The sequence below is a fragment of the Anopheles bellator genome, chromosome 1, assembly GCF_943735745.2.
Source record: "Anopheles bellator chromosome 1, idAnoBellAS_SP24_06.2, whole genome shotgun sequence".
Classification (NCBI taxonomy): domain Eukaryota; kingdom Metazoa; phylum Arthropoda; class Insecta; order Diptera; family Culicidae; genus Anopheles; species Anopheles bellator.
In genome coordinates this window covers 17,792,568-17,808,440 of record NC_071285.1, presented here as the reverse complement: position 1 = coordinate 17,808,440, position 15,873 = coordinate 17,792,568, and the positions used below count along the sequence as shown (strand labels likewise).

At 54.9% G+C, this 15,873-nt stretch overlaps 1 protein-coding gene across 1 annotated transcript in view; it reads left to right on the top strand.

Moving 5' to 3' along the window:
- The first annotated feature begins 291 nt into the window (after nucleotides 1-291).
- Nucleotides 292-15,873, top strand: part of LOC131215143 (uncharacterized) — a 35,675-nt gene continuing 20,093 nt past the window's right edge. Inside the window, exon 1 of the mRNA XM_058209527.1 lies at nucleotides 292-2,359. Coding sequence (XP_058065510.1) covers nucleotides 292-2,359 — 2,068 coding nt within the window. The remainder of the gene's footprint in view (nucleotides 2,360-15,873) is intronic.

The following is a 15,873-nucleotide window of genomic DNA, read 5'->3' as shown; positions in this document are numbered from 1 at the left end:
ATATTTCGTCTCACTATAGAAAATATGAGTGACTTTTTTGTTCGGGACGATCGCGTCACTCACCCCCGGACGATCAGTGAGCACCGCGCGAAGCGATCATCATCATCGCTGCCGCCGTCGATGATTGTTGCTGCACTTGAACTTCGCGCCTTCCCGAAGGCAGAGAGAGAGAGAGTTGCGCACGAGAGAGCGAGTGGCGCTCAGGCTGTGAGTGGCCCCCGGGATCGGGTTCGAGCGGGCGCGATCGACGCCGGGCCCGCCAGTACGCTAGCGTCCGTCCGTCAGTCCGGTATGGCTCGTCGACCGAAGCGGTCGGCGCTCGCGCTAGCAGCGATCGCAGCGCTCGTGGCGTTCTGTCAAGTGACCACCGTCCGGCACCGGTGCGCCGGTGGTGTGGTGGTAGTGGGAGCAGCGGCAACACCCGAAAGTGCCGAGACGGACCTGGAGGCGGCCGAAAGCCGCGACCACCAGCGGGCGGCGCTGCTCAATCTGCCCAAGTTCGGTGATCGCCTTGCGCCCCGTAATCGCCCCCCAACCATCGAAGAGGTGGCCCCAAGTGCGGTGGGAGCGGCAAGCGCGGGCCCCGGTAAGGCACGGCAAGCCCGGGGCCACGGTGTGTACGGTGCGGGGGGACGTGGGGGCCCCGGGGACATCAAGCGGAGCGATGTGATGGTGGTCAGTTCGCGAAGTGCAAAGGGTTCGGTGGCGGAACAGGAGCTCCTCACGGAGGAGGAGGAGGAGGAAGAGGAGGTGGCTGTCGAGGAAGAGCAAGCGGTGGAGGAGGATCGCGAGGTAGTGAGTGACGGTGGAGGAGCGCAGGCGGAGAACCACGTGGTGGAGGAGGAGGCGGAGGAAGGCGGATTGCGTGTGGCCGCGAGTGCCGTCGGTGGTGACTTCCGGGGACAAGTGCGCCGCGTCCCGGTCCGCAACGAGCTGGAGCTGGTCGGGGTGGTGGAGGAGGGGGCGGAGAGGGGGCCACACCGTGGTGGGGCACCCGGGGGGAATGCGTCGTCTGCCCAGGCTCACCGGCTCGAGATGTCGACCGAGTTCTTCGTAGTGCCATCGACCGCGGCATCCGCGGCCTCCCGCTCCACGATCGTTCCCCGGCCGCCGCCGGGGGGCGTTATCCTTGCGGCCCGGCGCCCCCTCCCACCATCGGCGCCGCTGCCACCGGGCAGCGGTGGCCGTGCGTCCGCGCCGCAACCACCGACGGTGGTGGCCACGGCCGAATATGGCGCGGGTGGGGGTGCGGGTGGCGGGGCGCTGCGCAAGGAACCGTGGGTGGTGCCGGTCCTGGTGCTCGCCTCCCTCTCGATGCTGATGATGGCCGCGTTCGAGGTGTTCGTCCTGTGCAAAGCCTGGCGGACGTCGCCGAGCCGGCGGCACCTCTTCCTCGGCCAGATGCTGCTCCTGGGGTTATTCGCGTGCTCGGGCCTGGCCGCGGTCCTCACCGTCAACCCGACCGTCCTGTCGTGCGCCACGATGCGCTTCGGGGCGGGCGTCGCGTTCGCGCTCGTCTTCGCCTCGCTCCTCGTCAAGTGCGTGTTCCTGATCAGCCTGAACGGTGGCGTGTACCTGCCGGCCCCGTACCAAGGGCTGCTGCTCCTGTTCGCCGTCCTCATCCAGGTGGCGGTCGGTGGCCAGTGGCTCCTCACCTCGCCACCCGCCGTCGACAGCGTGGCGGTGGCGTCGGGTGGCGGCCCCGGCATCGGTTCCACTCCGGGCGGAACGGCCATCTCGAGCCGCTACCATCTGCTGCTGACGGCGAGTGACCTCGCCACGATGAACCCCCCGCTCCAGGGGGGGCCCGGGACCACCACCATCATCCCGCTCTGCCACACACCCTTCTCGGAGCTGCTCCTGTCGCTCGTCTACATCGTGTTCCTGATCGCGTTCGTCGCCGTGCTGGCGATCAAGTCGCGCGGCATCCGCGACAACTACCGCGAGGCGACCTACATCGGGCTGGCGATCGGTGGCATCATCCCGATCTGGCTCGGCTGGACACTGTGCGGGCTGGCGGTGGCCGATCGGCACCGGGACGCCTGCCTCGCGTTCGGCCTCGTCGCCACCTCGTCCACCGTTTTCCTGGTGATGTTCATGCCGAAGGGCCGCCAGCTGGCGGCGATGGGCAAGGAGGGCCTGTACGTCGAGGACCGCGAGGAGCGCTTCAGCTCGCTGAGCCGCGCCGGCTCCGGCTACTCGCCCTCCTTCTTCCACTTCAAACCGATAAAGTACGGCGTGATGGGCCCCTCGCCCACCCTCGGCCAACCGAACGGTGGAGGCGGGGGTGCGGCGGCCGCCCTGGTCGCCGGAACCACCACCACCTCCAAGCATCAGGCCGTCGCCACCCTCGGTGGAGGTAAGTCACCCCCCAAGGACCAAATCCTTCTCCAGTCTCTCTCCAGTGTATGTGTGCGTGTTCATGTGTTTGAGTTTAGGTTTCACTTTCCACGCGGAGATCGCGGATTAATGTACAAAGGAGGAGGTTGAACGGAGCATAAATTGAGCATAAAAGAGGTCTCTCTAATCGGATGTACTCAGGCCCCCCTTCACCCCTGGATTGCGCCACTTTCCTGGGAACGGCATGTTTTTTTTACATAACCTGCGCATTATGCGACCGAATGCACTTTTGCACTCAGCGCTGCAATCGCTTAGGGGCTGCGCGTGGGAAGGTGAACGACTTACGACTTCATCCGAGCTTGATGATGATGATGGGGAAATGGTTGCGGGAAATTAAGCGTTCAGCGTCCGTGGGGCTCCCCCGGAGAGGGGGCGTGGCGTGTCATCTCCTGTGAAAGTGCATCGCCGTGCACCCTTGAGTGTGCACTATGCATTAGAAATTGAGATGCCCGCGAAAACACTCTCCCTTTTTCGCGGTCCCTAGATTATTATGTTACCCGTAATCGGGTGATCGGGGAGCATAAAAGCCCCCGAAAAAAAAACTGGGCGGTTCATTAAAATTAATTGACACTCGCCGAACACCGAATGCTCTGACTGCGGAACTGGGGTGCTCTGCTCCGCGTACCAGGTTCGGGGCTGAAGATCCAAACCAAAGCGCAGCGCCCAATAATGGAGACCCAAGGGGGGCTCCGGGCGAAGCCTGAATGCATATAATTGCTTTTGTCTTGCGAAATAAATCAAATCAAATTTCATATTCACTCGACACAAGACGCTGCGAAGGATGGGCGCAGCGAATGGCAATTAAAAGATTGTGGGGCCCCCGGGATAAGCCCCTTCTTAAGTAGCGCAAAAGTGCATACGCGAAGAAACGAGCGTGGAACCGAGCAAAAAGCACAGCCAGCCCGAAAAACTCCAAAACACATTTTGCCGAATGATGATAAAAGTCGCAACGCTTGACGATCGCTTGGCGACCCAAACCGGCAGACTTGTGCGATCGCAACGCAACGAACCGGCATGCGAAAATCAGATACCACGAACCCACGGGGGGAATCGAGGGTCCCTTGGCACACAAGGATTCCGATCCGGCTTCGATCCACGGACGGGATGAGATAGCACATTTTTGTTTCAAATAACACCGAACGCTCGGACGCTCGGTCTTCGCCGGGCCACGGGGAATTTAGATAGGTGCTGAGAGGATTCGAACGTGACGGGAGGCACCGCTGCGATGTTTTGATCCTGTTTTTTTTTCGAACCCGCTGGCGTGTGTTGTCGAAGTTTTCCTTTTCTAAGCTACCCGCAGAGTGTGGCCTTTTCTTGGCCCAACTTTTCTGGGAAACTTGTTAGCCAACGGGTTAGCCTTTCCCTTCGCCTCTTTTGCCCCGCGCCCAGCACATTTCCATCCGCTTGGCTTAACCGCTTTCGCCGCATTTCGCCGCGGTTCGAAAACGGTTACCAAATCACCGGCGCCACCATGGGTTTCCATCCTGCTCCCTGTCTGCTCCCGCCTGGGCATCGGCGGGAAAGCGTTCCTGCGTTCCGCCAGCGATCGGCCAGCCATCGCTTCGATCGCGTTTTGCTACCGAAACTCGGCGTCGGCGCACGAGAGAAAATTAGATCACAGTTAAATCAGCTGATCAGCGGAACGGACTGGAGTGGCTGGCTGGCACGGCCTCGAATCGGCCGCTTTGCGTCGGACCAAATGTGGTGGGAGCAAAAAAAACGCAAGAAAATGGCAATCGAAATTAAATTAAGTGAAAATTTCTCTCACCCAAATCTCGGGCATCCGATCGGACTACGGCTCGGGAATGCGCGAGATAAGACCGCACGCCCCCCCAAAAAGGAGTGCATTTGATTTTCGGCCGGTCTGTAAGATGCATTCCACACGTTGGGCGCACCTAATCATTGTTATTATGACGTGTAAAGTGCGCGTTACGCGATCGGCGCGCGATGACGGTGGGTCGCTATTAATCCGAACTATCATCGATGTGTTGCAACATTGGCTAACTTGTCGGATCGGAGTGGCATAAATCCTTCATAATCTGCACCAAGCACGGCTCACGAATGAGCATAATGTTACGGCCACAAGAACGACCGTGCGGTCATTGACTCCCGTGTTCTAATCAAACCTGGGAAAGGTTCACATTCTCAGGCGCAGCACCTTATTTGAAATACGGAATAAGATCACTCAATTCCAACGTGCCCCGACGACGCAATCCCAAATTGACTCGTCGTAGGCCGACCCGAGGCGAGCCATTAGTTTAATTGCAGGGTTCGGGTCCGCGCGAGGAGTGTACGCCCCTGTGGACGGAACTGTCCAGAATCAGTCGGAACCAGCACGAAAACCATACCGAAACCGGCCCAAACGTATGCTTCGGAGCGCGATAATGGTCACCACTTTTGCCGGGACCGACCCGGGAATTGCAGGTTATTGAACGCCAGTCGTCAACGGTGCGCGTCACCCGAAAACATCGCAAACACATCGCCCGTTTGGAATGTGCGCACGGTGGTATAATTAAATTTGGAAAATTATTACCCACGCAAATTACATCTCGCGCAGGCTCACGGCCCTGCGGACCAGAACGCCACCGCTGATCATCGGGTGGATCGCAAAATAAAGATCGCTTCTCGATCGATCGGTTTGCGGGTTGTTCTAGCCAGGGATTCGAAGCGCTCGGATCGGTGGAGCGAAACAGCGCCTGTGGAACGCCGTTGGCCCGTAATTAATGGTGCCTAATGTGCACTCATTACGATAATTGTGATTGGAATCATTTCTGCTTCACCGATTCGCCAATGATTGTGAGTGTCCTTTCGGGTCCAGCGATCGCACGTTTGTGACCTAAAAGCGAATCAGCAGCATTAATTGGACAGTGGACTGTTTCTCACCACACGGAGAAAGGTTCACGGTGAGGTGTTGATAAATTGCCGATCGTCGATCGTCGGGACCGACCACAACTCCTAGAACTCACAAAACACCTCGAACACGATTAATCTTCGGTCAAGAACTTCACGGTCGTAATCATCGCCGTGACAGTCGTTCGGCCACCCAGCCACTGCGATGGAGTCTGATTGATTAGGGCACATTAAAGTGCAAAAACAGAGGCCCAGCCTTATCGGGCCGTCACAATCTGTGACGCAGGTTCCGGAGGGGGGAGGCTTAGAACCAGGCAACTGCTGTTGCTAACTGGCCTCATTTTTTTATTCGTACGGTCAAGAACCAGGCCCGTAGTTCGTGGTTCCGATTCCACTTAATCCCTCGACCAGTTTGGAGGTCTGGCCCTGACGAACCCGACTAACGGGACTAGCGGGACCATTTGGGTGGCCACAGCCGTGCGACATTTCGATTACTCTTTTTTTGGGGCGGTTCATTCCTTAGCAGGACCACCCTCTAGCAGGCCTGAAAACTCGTTTGTTGGTGGCCGATAATTCGCAATTGGTTGCTCCCCCCGATTGGGTGACAGTAATCGTGCCGTGAGAGTTTGGCCCCCCAAAGCCCAGTTTTGGGATTCTTGTGCTTCTTCACTCACTCGCGAACAAATAAAACTCATCATCGCAATCGTCCAGGCCAGCGATCGTAACGACCTCGGTGGGCCGTCCAGAAGATTCGGGCTGCACGCTTGGTGGGGCTCACCGGTGACGCGAGCGGCAGTGGGTAGCGCAACAAATGAGCGGGCACCGAGCAATTAATCGTACAGCATAACTGCAGAAAACTGGAAGCGAAGCGAAATGGCAAAGAAAAGCGCACCGCCGGCCTGTGGGGCCTGTGTCTGCACGTAACGCCACGCTCGGACCTTACGGCTACGGGGGGCGCCGCACCTCAGGTCCTCCCCGTTGGTGGTGCTTTACGTCAAACAATGGGGCCTAAAATTTGTTACAACCGATTGCCTCGCTCGATGGCCAGCCAGCGCGCATGGTGGAGAACTGGAAAACCAAAAAGTGAGAAAACTCCGGCTCATGGCGGTGGCGATGGCGGCACTTTCTTTTACACCACTACACAACACAAACACAGACGTGCGCTAGGCCAGCAGAATGTGAAAAGTGAGCGTTGAATTAATTTCACTCGATCGTAAAGGTTTTCCATAAAAATAGGCTGCTGTCGGCAAAAGTAGTTCCTCGGTGGGCGACCCACTGTTGCCAGCCCGGTTGCCATGCTCCTGCGGGCAGCTAGTTGGCGGTGGTTTCCCCACCCAGACGCCTCGGCTCACTGATAAAGATGACAAGAAGAATTGCCCGCTCGTTAGAAGTCAGTGGCAACGCCGACGAGAACGCCTGGCCTGGCCTGACTGGGCGTTGCGAAGCCAGAAACCCCTTAGCAATGGGCAAAAATGGGAAAAAGCGTAGCATTAAATGAAGCTAGGCGTTGGAACGGAGAAAAGAGGCGAAGAAAACGAAGCCAGCAGAAGCACGCCAACAAAAGGGTAGCTGCGAAACAATCCAGTAGCCGCAGAAAGCTGATAATAAAAGCACTTCTTCGGGGAGGGCGACTTCTTGTGCGGGGCCAGGGAAAGCACCAGAACATGCCAACGCCAACACGGCCGCCAGGTAGCACGGTTAATTGTTCCAACCGGCAAGTTAGCCGCCTAAAACACGGACTAGAGGCGTGCAGCGAGCGAACGAACGACTCGGTGGCCGTTGGTGGAAAAAAAACGAAAACTTCGTGTGGGCGCACAGGCGACGAACCCCGTCGAACGGGTGAAGAAAGCAAAAACTATTTGTTTTCATGAAGAGATAATAACCATCATCGGGCGGGCGGTCGGTGAAGACGAAACCCGTGAAATGATGTTGGTGGCCCGGTGTGGCCGCACCGTGTGGGCGCGAGATTTTGCGCACCGCCACTCCGGCTTATCTGCTGCGCTGGCTGACGCAGCGCTGGAAACCACGTGTAGCAGCGAATTGATACAAATGTTAAATGAGCAGCACTTCGCGTGCACCTAGGCTCCCCGATACCACGCCACGCCAATGTTGGTCATGCATCAGTGCACCGCGCACCGTAAAACCGCACATCGTAAAAGAACCTCTGCCACTCTTGGAGTCGAACGAGTACGGCTATGATATGATTTAATTAATCTCGTTTATGATGGAAATTGAGCCTGCACCGAACGTAGGGCTACTTCTGGAACTGTTTGAGTTGAAACCGAGTTCCTCTACTACCTATACCTGTGCCGTCCTAACAATCCCTCAAAAAAATGAAGGATACAAAAGGAATGGGTTTTGAGATTTGAAGACCAAATTCAGTCATTTTTAAATTTGTTTTCCCACGCTCGGTTGATAATTTATTTTGTCATTAAAAGTATTGTCAACAAACCGCGAAGCTTTACTGATTAGACCTTAAACTATCTTATTACAAACTCATACAAACGGATACGGAGACGAACGACAAATTTGATTAAAGTCAAAATGGGGGACTACATGAGGAGTGAAAACTAGCATAAAATTAATTTGTAATGTGAAATCCTTTACGCTGTGGCAGCAAAAATTTAAAAACGAAATGTCAAACGTGTTTACGTTCATGTTTTTGGTCCGAGAAAATAGAAATAGAAGAGAAATAAATTGTTTTGCGAATATTTTTAATATTTTTTAGATTTTGTTGCTATACCAGCAAATAAGAACTTCAATTATCCTCTGTTTGTAAGCAAAGCGTATTCAAAAAGGATTTACGCTCGGGTTTACGCCCCGGCCGACCCGTAAACGTTTTGACAGAGGCGCAGCAGTTTGGCATTAATCCGTAATGTCAAAAACATTACGTTACGCCTCATGTAGCTCCGCAAGAAGAACTCGCAAACTTGATGAAATCGCCTCCACATAACATTTGGCGGGTTGACGGGTCCTGGAAGGTAAAGCTGGAGACTCAATATAAAAGCGCTTTAATACAACCAAAATAAAGGAAGTCCTGACTAGTCCTAGTTGTCTATTAATGATTAAGTCTAGATACCAAGATCATTTCGAAGGTTTAAACAGTCGTTCGCACCACTGATCACGTAGAACAATTTCACATCATTGGCATAAAACATAAACGGCGGAATACGACAGTAACACGAATACACTCAAAGTGCTGACAAAAGACGATGATTTGATCGTTACTGAATTTGTTTTCAAAGTACGGAACGATCGCTTTTGCTGGCTAACTGCCTTTCGCGTCCTAAATTTATGCAAACCCAAGTGTTAACCCGATTGAGCAGAGATCGTCACCCATTAACCGTCGCCGTGACAGATTCCAACACAATTAATCCGGGGGCCATTACCGCACGGACTGCAGTAACGGATAGAAGCCGGCCAACATAAGGGCCCTCTAGTGTGAGCCTGTCCTGTGGCTACCGGGCGGCCCAGACGGCCGGACTGAGTGGCTTGATTGCAAATGTCCTTTCGCGCACAAGCCGGCCAGCCAGCATCGGTAGAACATTCTGTTTTTGTTCCCCCGCACCCTCCCAGCCCGCCAGGGACGTGTACGTGCGGTGGTTGGGAATGTTGTAAAGAATGTGCTGCAAAAGGTGATCGCGGAATTCACTGTGAGCGCACGCTGCCAGTTACGTGGCCAGCAATGAATGAGGAAAACCAAACCGAACCGAACCGAGCCGAGCCGACGGCCAGACCAAAACCAAAAAAAAAAAAACAGATAACGATGGTTACAACGACCGGGGCACCGTCGTCGTCGGACGACAACATCCCGATCGCATCCGTCGATCGCCTCGCCCCGGCCCAGCGTCGGAGTCGTCGCGGGACACATAAATATCGATGTGTATACATAAATAGGCATCGAACCGCGCCGGAGCGCGCGCCGGAGCGCGCGCCGGAGACAGTGCCCTTGGATTTGGTATGGTTCTTTGGACCCCTCGAGTGCCACGATCAGATACGGTGCGCGCGCGCGCGCGAAGCGCACGAAGAGGTGATCAGCCGCCGGTCGCGGAACACCATCGGACATCAACCGATTATAGCGCCCTGGCCGGGGTTTCTTCCCGTGCGAAGAAGATTTGCCCGTCCGTTGCACGTACTTTTTGTCCAGCCAGTGTCCAAGGGTCCCGCAAACAACAACAAAAAAATCGGTGGCCCGCGGATCTCGGATCGGAAACGATATGGCCGGAATAAAAGAGAAAATACGCACCCAGGAGTGCAATAAGTGCGCGGGCACAAACGTGCAAACTGCACACAGAATCGTGCAAGTGCAATAAAATGCAAGGGTCCCTGCCCGGCGGGGGCTCCGTCTTCCCCCCCCCGGGAGATGCCTTCTCGCGCGTCTCGATTTTCCACCTCATTACTGCCGGCGGCCACCGGGCGGCGAACCGGAGCGGGAACGCTCGCTCGCCCCGGGGAGAGACATATTCTCACCCAGCGACACAATATTTAATTTATTTAATTTACTTCACCCCAAAAAGGGGGGCGAGGCCGAGACGCAGGGCAGGGCCGCGGGTGGGGCTGGCGAGAAAACGATCCGAAACGGAAGACCGGAGGCCGCAGTAGCCGCTCGTTGCTGAAAATGGAAAACCTGGATCCTCCGGCATCGTCGAACATCGTCGCAGCAGCAGAAGCAGCAGCACCAAAGTGAATCTGTCACATCCTCGCCGGTAGTCGCCGCTAGTGCGGGTTCTTCCCCCCCCCTCCTCCTCGGTGAGTTCTGGAGGGTGGTGGGGGCCCCACCGATCCGGGGGCCACCGGTCCGGGCGTGGGTAAATACAACTGATTTAGCGCTGATTGTGAGAAAACGAATAAATAATTGTGTATACACGCAATTGATTTGCGCGCCCGACTTTGCGCATTCCAGGCGCGGGTGCCCAGCAGGGTGGGGGGAGGGCAGAGGGGGCGAATCTCATGAGACACTTGAACGACGAAAAAAAAAAGAGCAGGAAAAACAGCACGGCGAGTGGCTCCCGGAACGAGAAACAATTCCGTTCCGATGGGGCGTTAAACTAGCCGCAAGACTAACAACTGGCACTGCGTCTTGAAGGTGGCGCGCACTGTTCACGATTCCGCGCTCCCTGAGAGCTCTACATTGGACGGTTCCCGGGGTTTTTTTTCCATACCGAGAAGGGACCTTTTCGCCACTGTTGTCTGTGGCTTCGAATGGTAGAGAGCTGCCACAAAAAATAACCCCGGCGGGGGGGATGCTACGAGATTATCCTTTTTATCGGGGCTCGGGGTGTAAATCACATTAGCAACTCGTCGGTGTGTTGTGGGACACCATATGGTCTCCGGTAGGCCTTTCACTATCTTTTATGCAAAAGGGCTCAGGCTCTTCCGAAGCACCGGGAGGAGCTAGAGATCACGGCTGAACAAGCCCCTGCAATCACGTCAAGTTGGGCCGTCCTGCTGCTGCAAGTCCTTGACGTACGCGTAGCACTTTCCAATCAACTAGCGTGGGCTCGGATGACCGTTGCACATGCACAACAAGCCTCCGGATGCTCTCCAGACACACAGGTGCGTTCATTAACCAGTCACAGCCCGCGCTCCACGCAGCTAACGATCCTGCGCAATCCAATCACCGAATGATGCCCATAAACGTAGAACCATACTTAAGATCAATATTTCCTCGCTGCCGCCCGCCCGTGTCCTTAGCCGGTAGCCGAGTGAAAACTCCTTCCCGCCGGGGGGAAGACTTGGATCGCCACCCATTAACAGGCTTCCATCGGTGCGCCCGGAGGTTTCGATTTCCTATTCTCGCACCTCGCGGTCACTACGGAATGGGTCTCGCCCACTGGTACTGGTACACGGATACACGGTGTCCGTCGTGCGAACCGTAGTACGAAGAGAACAAAACTGTCTCGACATCATCATCGAGTGAGCTGGCGATCCAATCCTGGTACCTGGAGCTCCCTACACTATGCTCAGCTTAGCTGTTTCCCGTGCCAATATGTGCCCGTACGTAACCGAATGTGTAATGAAAATGTTCCGATCCAATCCTCTCTCACCGGGGAGACCCATGAAATCGATCCTCGCCGAAGAACCGGACCGCTACCGGATTCATAAATCCGACACCATTAAGCGAGCTCGCACGTGCTCCGTCGCAGGAACCCGATCGGTAGCCATTTGTAGGTGGAAGTCTACCTCCAGATCAGGCCACTCATAACTCAATCCTCGATCCAGCGGCCCGTTACGGTGCGATTTTAATTAGGCAATCGGCGTTTTGTTCGATCGCTCGATCGCTCACTTCCCGTTACGAGTCCGCCCGAAGCAGAATGGGCGCCCCAGAACCACATTCTGAACCGGGGTGCCGGGTGCCGGGTTGGTTCTGTGTCTGTCTGGCCGGCTCCGAAACATTATGCTCCGGGCGAGGGTGCGCTGACCCACAAACCGACATTCGGGACGAGAGATCGAGATTTTGCGCATCAATGGGGCGCCAATAATTCTGGCCAATCCGGTAATCCGGCCACTGGCGCGGAATGGGTGGAAAATGTAAATAACTCCCGCCGATCCCGGCGGCGATTGGCATCGGCCGGGCAGCTGGCTGTCGGGCCGCGGAGAGCTCGCCTTTTTGTAGGCCAGCGGATCAAACCGCGTAGATTGCGCCATCGGCCCGTGATGGATGAGGTTATGTAAACACACAACCAGATGGTCCCGCTCGCTGGCGGACCGTCTAGACCGGGACGGGACTCGCTCCTTCACGCCAGACGCCGACGAACGAAGAAGCGCCAGGGCGCCCGGACAATGATCGAAAAACCGCAAACAATGATTACGGGTATTATGGGGCATCGGGCCGGTCAAGTAACGAGGCTCTCGGGGCCCGTCTGCAAATCGCGACGCCGATTGGCGGACATAAAAAAACAGTTACAAATGGAACAGTTAGGTGCCCGGTGATGAAGAAATTACTGGTTGGGCCGGGCGCCCCGGTGCGTCTATGGTCCACTCAGTGGGTCCCTCGAGCAGGAAGCTAGTTTCCCCGCGTGCTAACCAGCGGAAGCCACGCGGCCGCCGGTTAACGATAGTGGCATCGGAACCGCGATCGGTTTCCTCAATTTTCGCTCAACTCCGCGGCCAGCATGCGGCCAAAGACAACGCCCGGTCCATCCTATCAATTAATGTATGCGCAATGCGTGTGCCTTAAACGTTCACCCGGGACCCGGGACTTCCTTAAGTGTGCTGCTCTTCCCACGAGGCCCACGGGCAGTAACAGGTTTTGTCGCTGGCTAGCTTCCAATATCTGGTATGTTGAATGACAATGTTTATTATTTTACCCGAGCCTCCCGGGGGGGGCGCTCTATTGGGCTGCAGGTCCACGGGCGGACCACGCGTAACTGTTCCTGTTTGCGGCGAGCGGTGCAGGCGAAGGCTACGGGGCTCTCGAGCGCATGTAAATTAATTAATAAATATTAAAATAATTTTCTCCTGGCTCCGGCCCGGAGTCCGGCCGTGGATCGCTTGTTCGTTGGCCGCCGAAGGGTACCTACCATATTTATGCCCCAGTTTTGTGCAGTATTTTATCGCACAAATAGGTTCCGTGCGCCGCGCAGGCAACTGAATAAATACCTGTTGTAGGGGGGTTGCGATGGGACCACGGTGAGGTTGCTTCTGGAGCTTCCGCCAAAGATGAGTTAGCGATGCATCCACGCTCGCTGCAGGCCGTCGTGAAGTTCGGCCTGAAAATGGTACAGTGCTTCACAAAAACGAGCTCAAGTTTGTTATAATAGTACGAAAAGACGATCAAATTGTTGTATATTAGAGAATAAAGTTAAACAATCCTTTCAAATGTCTTCGATAAACGAGTCATTCGATACAAAAACTGACATTAGTAGATTAATGAAACATTATTCAATAGCCATTTGTTATTGACTAGAAGAAGGACAACTGGCGTACGCAGTATTTTTGATAAATGGCGATATATTTTTGTTTTTTAAACGTAAAATACAGCGCCATCTATTAGTTAGTAACATAGTTTGAAAGAACCAGGTTTTTTCTCTCATTCAAACTTCATTCAAATCGGATGACGGATTAAAAAGTTATACGCTTTTTTGTGTCAGTAGGCTTAGTAGCCGTGTTACAAAAAAGTAAACATGAAGCAAAGAGTCAACATTATTTTTGTGTTAAATTAGTTAAAACTTGGTTAGTAGAAAGATATCGCTACAAAAAAATCCAAAATCGAATATACGTAGCCCGCGGAAATTTGAGATTCCGTATACTTTTTGAGCAAACCACGTACTGTGTATTGTTCTGTGTTGTACAGGATTTCGGAGTCGTGACACCAAAACCTTTACACAGTTGTCAACACATTTCGGACTACAACAGTGATTTTGTTTCTGCAACAGTTCAAATACTTTTAACAACGTCCTGAAGTTCTTTTCGATAATAATCCAAAACCACTAACACTGCACTGAACTGTTAAACGTAACTCTTCTTCAACGAGGAAATTTGGCAATCTTTTGATACGTCACTCACTTTCTGATGTGAAGCAACAGCCCACCAATGATTACTAGATGATGCCTCAACAATCTCGTAGTCGTACTCAGTCCTCTAACTAGAACCGGAATCAAAGTACTCCAAGTGGCCATCCCACCTAAAAGTACAACAATTATTATTTAATAATAAAATAACAAAATTCGAACCCATCAAACGGTTCTCGGGGCCCACCGACCCTACTATTAGTTGCTGCTTCCACTTTTCCCAAACCACCCACGGCCACCGGAAAAGGAGGAAGCCACCGTTTTTTCACTTTCAACTCCCACGCCGATCCCGGCCCCCGCGGTCAGCGATCTAATAGTAACGCTCGATTACCAAACAATTTTCCACTCATTCCACCCCGCGCACAGCAGGGAGGGCCCTCCGGCCCTCCCGCGCCAGCGATAAGACGCTCGGCAGGCGAGGCAGTGATCCGTGCCGACCTCTTTGCGGTAAATGACCGACTCTGAGCTCGCTCTCGCTCGCTCCCGTAGCTGGATCTGGATCTGATCGAATCACCATCGGGCCGGGAATCGGCGTAACTGCGTCCGGACAAACAACCTCAGAGCCACCGACAGAGAGAGAGAGGGAGAGAACACTGGTTCAATCCCTGCGCTCTCTCGCTCACTCCATTCGTTTGCTTGCTAATGAATAGAACACAAACATTTCACACCTGTTTGGCCACTCGGTGGCGACGGCGGCGGTGGCGGCGGCGGAACCTGAGTGGTCGTGCCGATCCCGGTCCCGACACCTGTTGAGACTCGATCGCCGGCGATCTTCACAGGAGCCAAGCGGCGAGTTCGCTCCCCTGCCCAACAACAGGTTCAGTGCCAGGGAGACTTCAACGGGCGAGCGACGAACCCGGGCATCCTCCCTTCAGAGGTGGCCCCGCCGGGAGAAGGGATTATAGACCGACCGATGAGTTGGCACGAACCGAATGAGGGGTGGGGGAGGGACGGGGGGACGCTTTGGAGGGCTCACTAGGGCCGGATGGAGCGGGAAAACACAAAAAAAACAACAAGCAACCACCACGGGCCAAGAACGGCGGGGTTCTGCGAAACTTGCCCGCTCCACGCTCCGGTAAGTTCATCCATCTTCCCGCTCTATAGTCTCTGTAGCCGCCCGCCGAGACAAACCGTCGGCCGGCCGCCGGGCTTTGAATCGGTTTCGCTGATTTCACTTTGCTGAACCGAGTGCGCCCCGCGCTATTCTTAATCAACCGCAAAGGTGTCGGAAAGTGAATGGGGACCCCGGATCGGTCGGATCGGTTGTCGTGTCGGCCGCGGAACGACTTCCTTCTTAGGGCGCGAGAATGGTTCAGAGTGCCCCCCCACAAGCCCCTCCCGCAACGGGTGATGTGAAGTTCAGTGGATTTTGTGGCTTTTGTGCTGCCTAACGAGATGTGGTTCCCGGGCCGGGCTCCTCGCTTGAAGGCTTAAGGAAGCCTCAACTTCAGTCGCGTTGATTGACGCCACGGGTTTGATCCTTCTGTTCTACGTGTCCGCGAGCGCGTGTGTGTTCGATGCCACATGAACAATGCCAACTGCCGCCCCGAGGGTCCCGATCGCGCTGTTCGCGGTTTTTTTGGCCCCGTCTTTCGGGTTTCGGGTGATTTTTCGTCATTCCAAACCACCCGCTCGTGAGGCTACCGTGCAAACCCACGCAGTGCGCACACAAAGACCCGCTCCGTGGGGTACCTAAAACCCCAACGGAGTGGACTCCCGACGGGGTTTTGGCTTTTGTTGGGTTATATTGAATAGCCACCGCGCGCTAGGGCGGAAATGCGGGAGCTTCTCGGCATAATGTTTTTTTAGGGAGCCACGGCTCGACAGAAGATGCTCCGTTTGGCGAACGAGAATTGTGGAAGACGCCCCGGGCTACCTCATTCGGTGCGGTTTATTAGTGGAGTGGCCACCGGAGTTAAGTGAAATAAATACACCACACGACGCTAATGGTCGGTCGCTTTCGATCGCTTCGGAGCTGCCGAGAGCGCGAGGATGTATAATCAAATAATTGGCCAACCGCGCGCGTTCTCCCCGCCGGCCCGGGGGCTAGAACCCTCGAAGCTCGAGGTTCGTCGCTGCCGCTCGCATTGAGATCACCGATCACGATAAT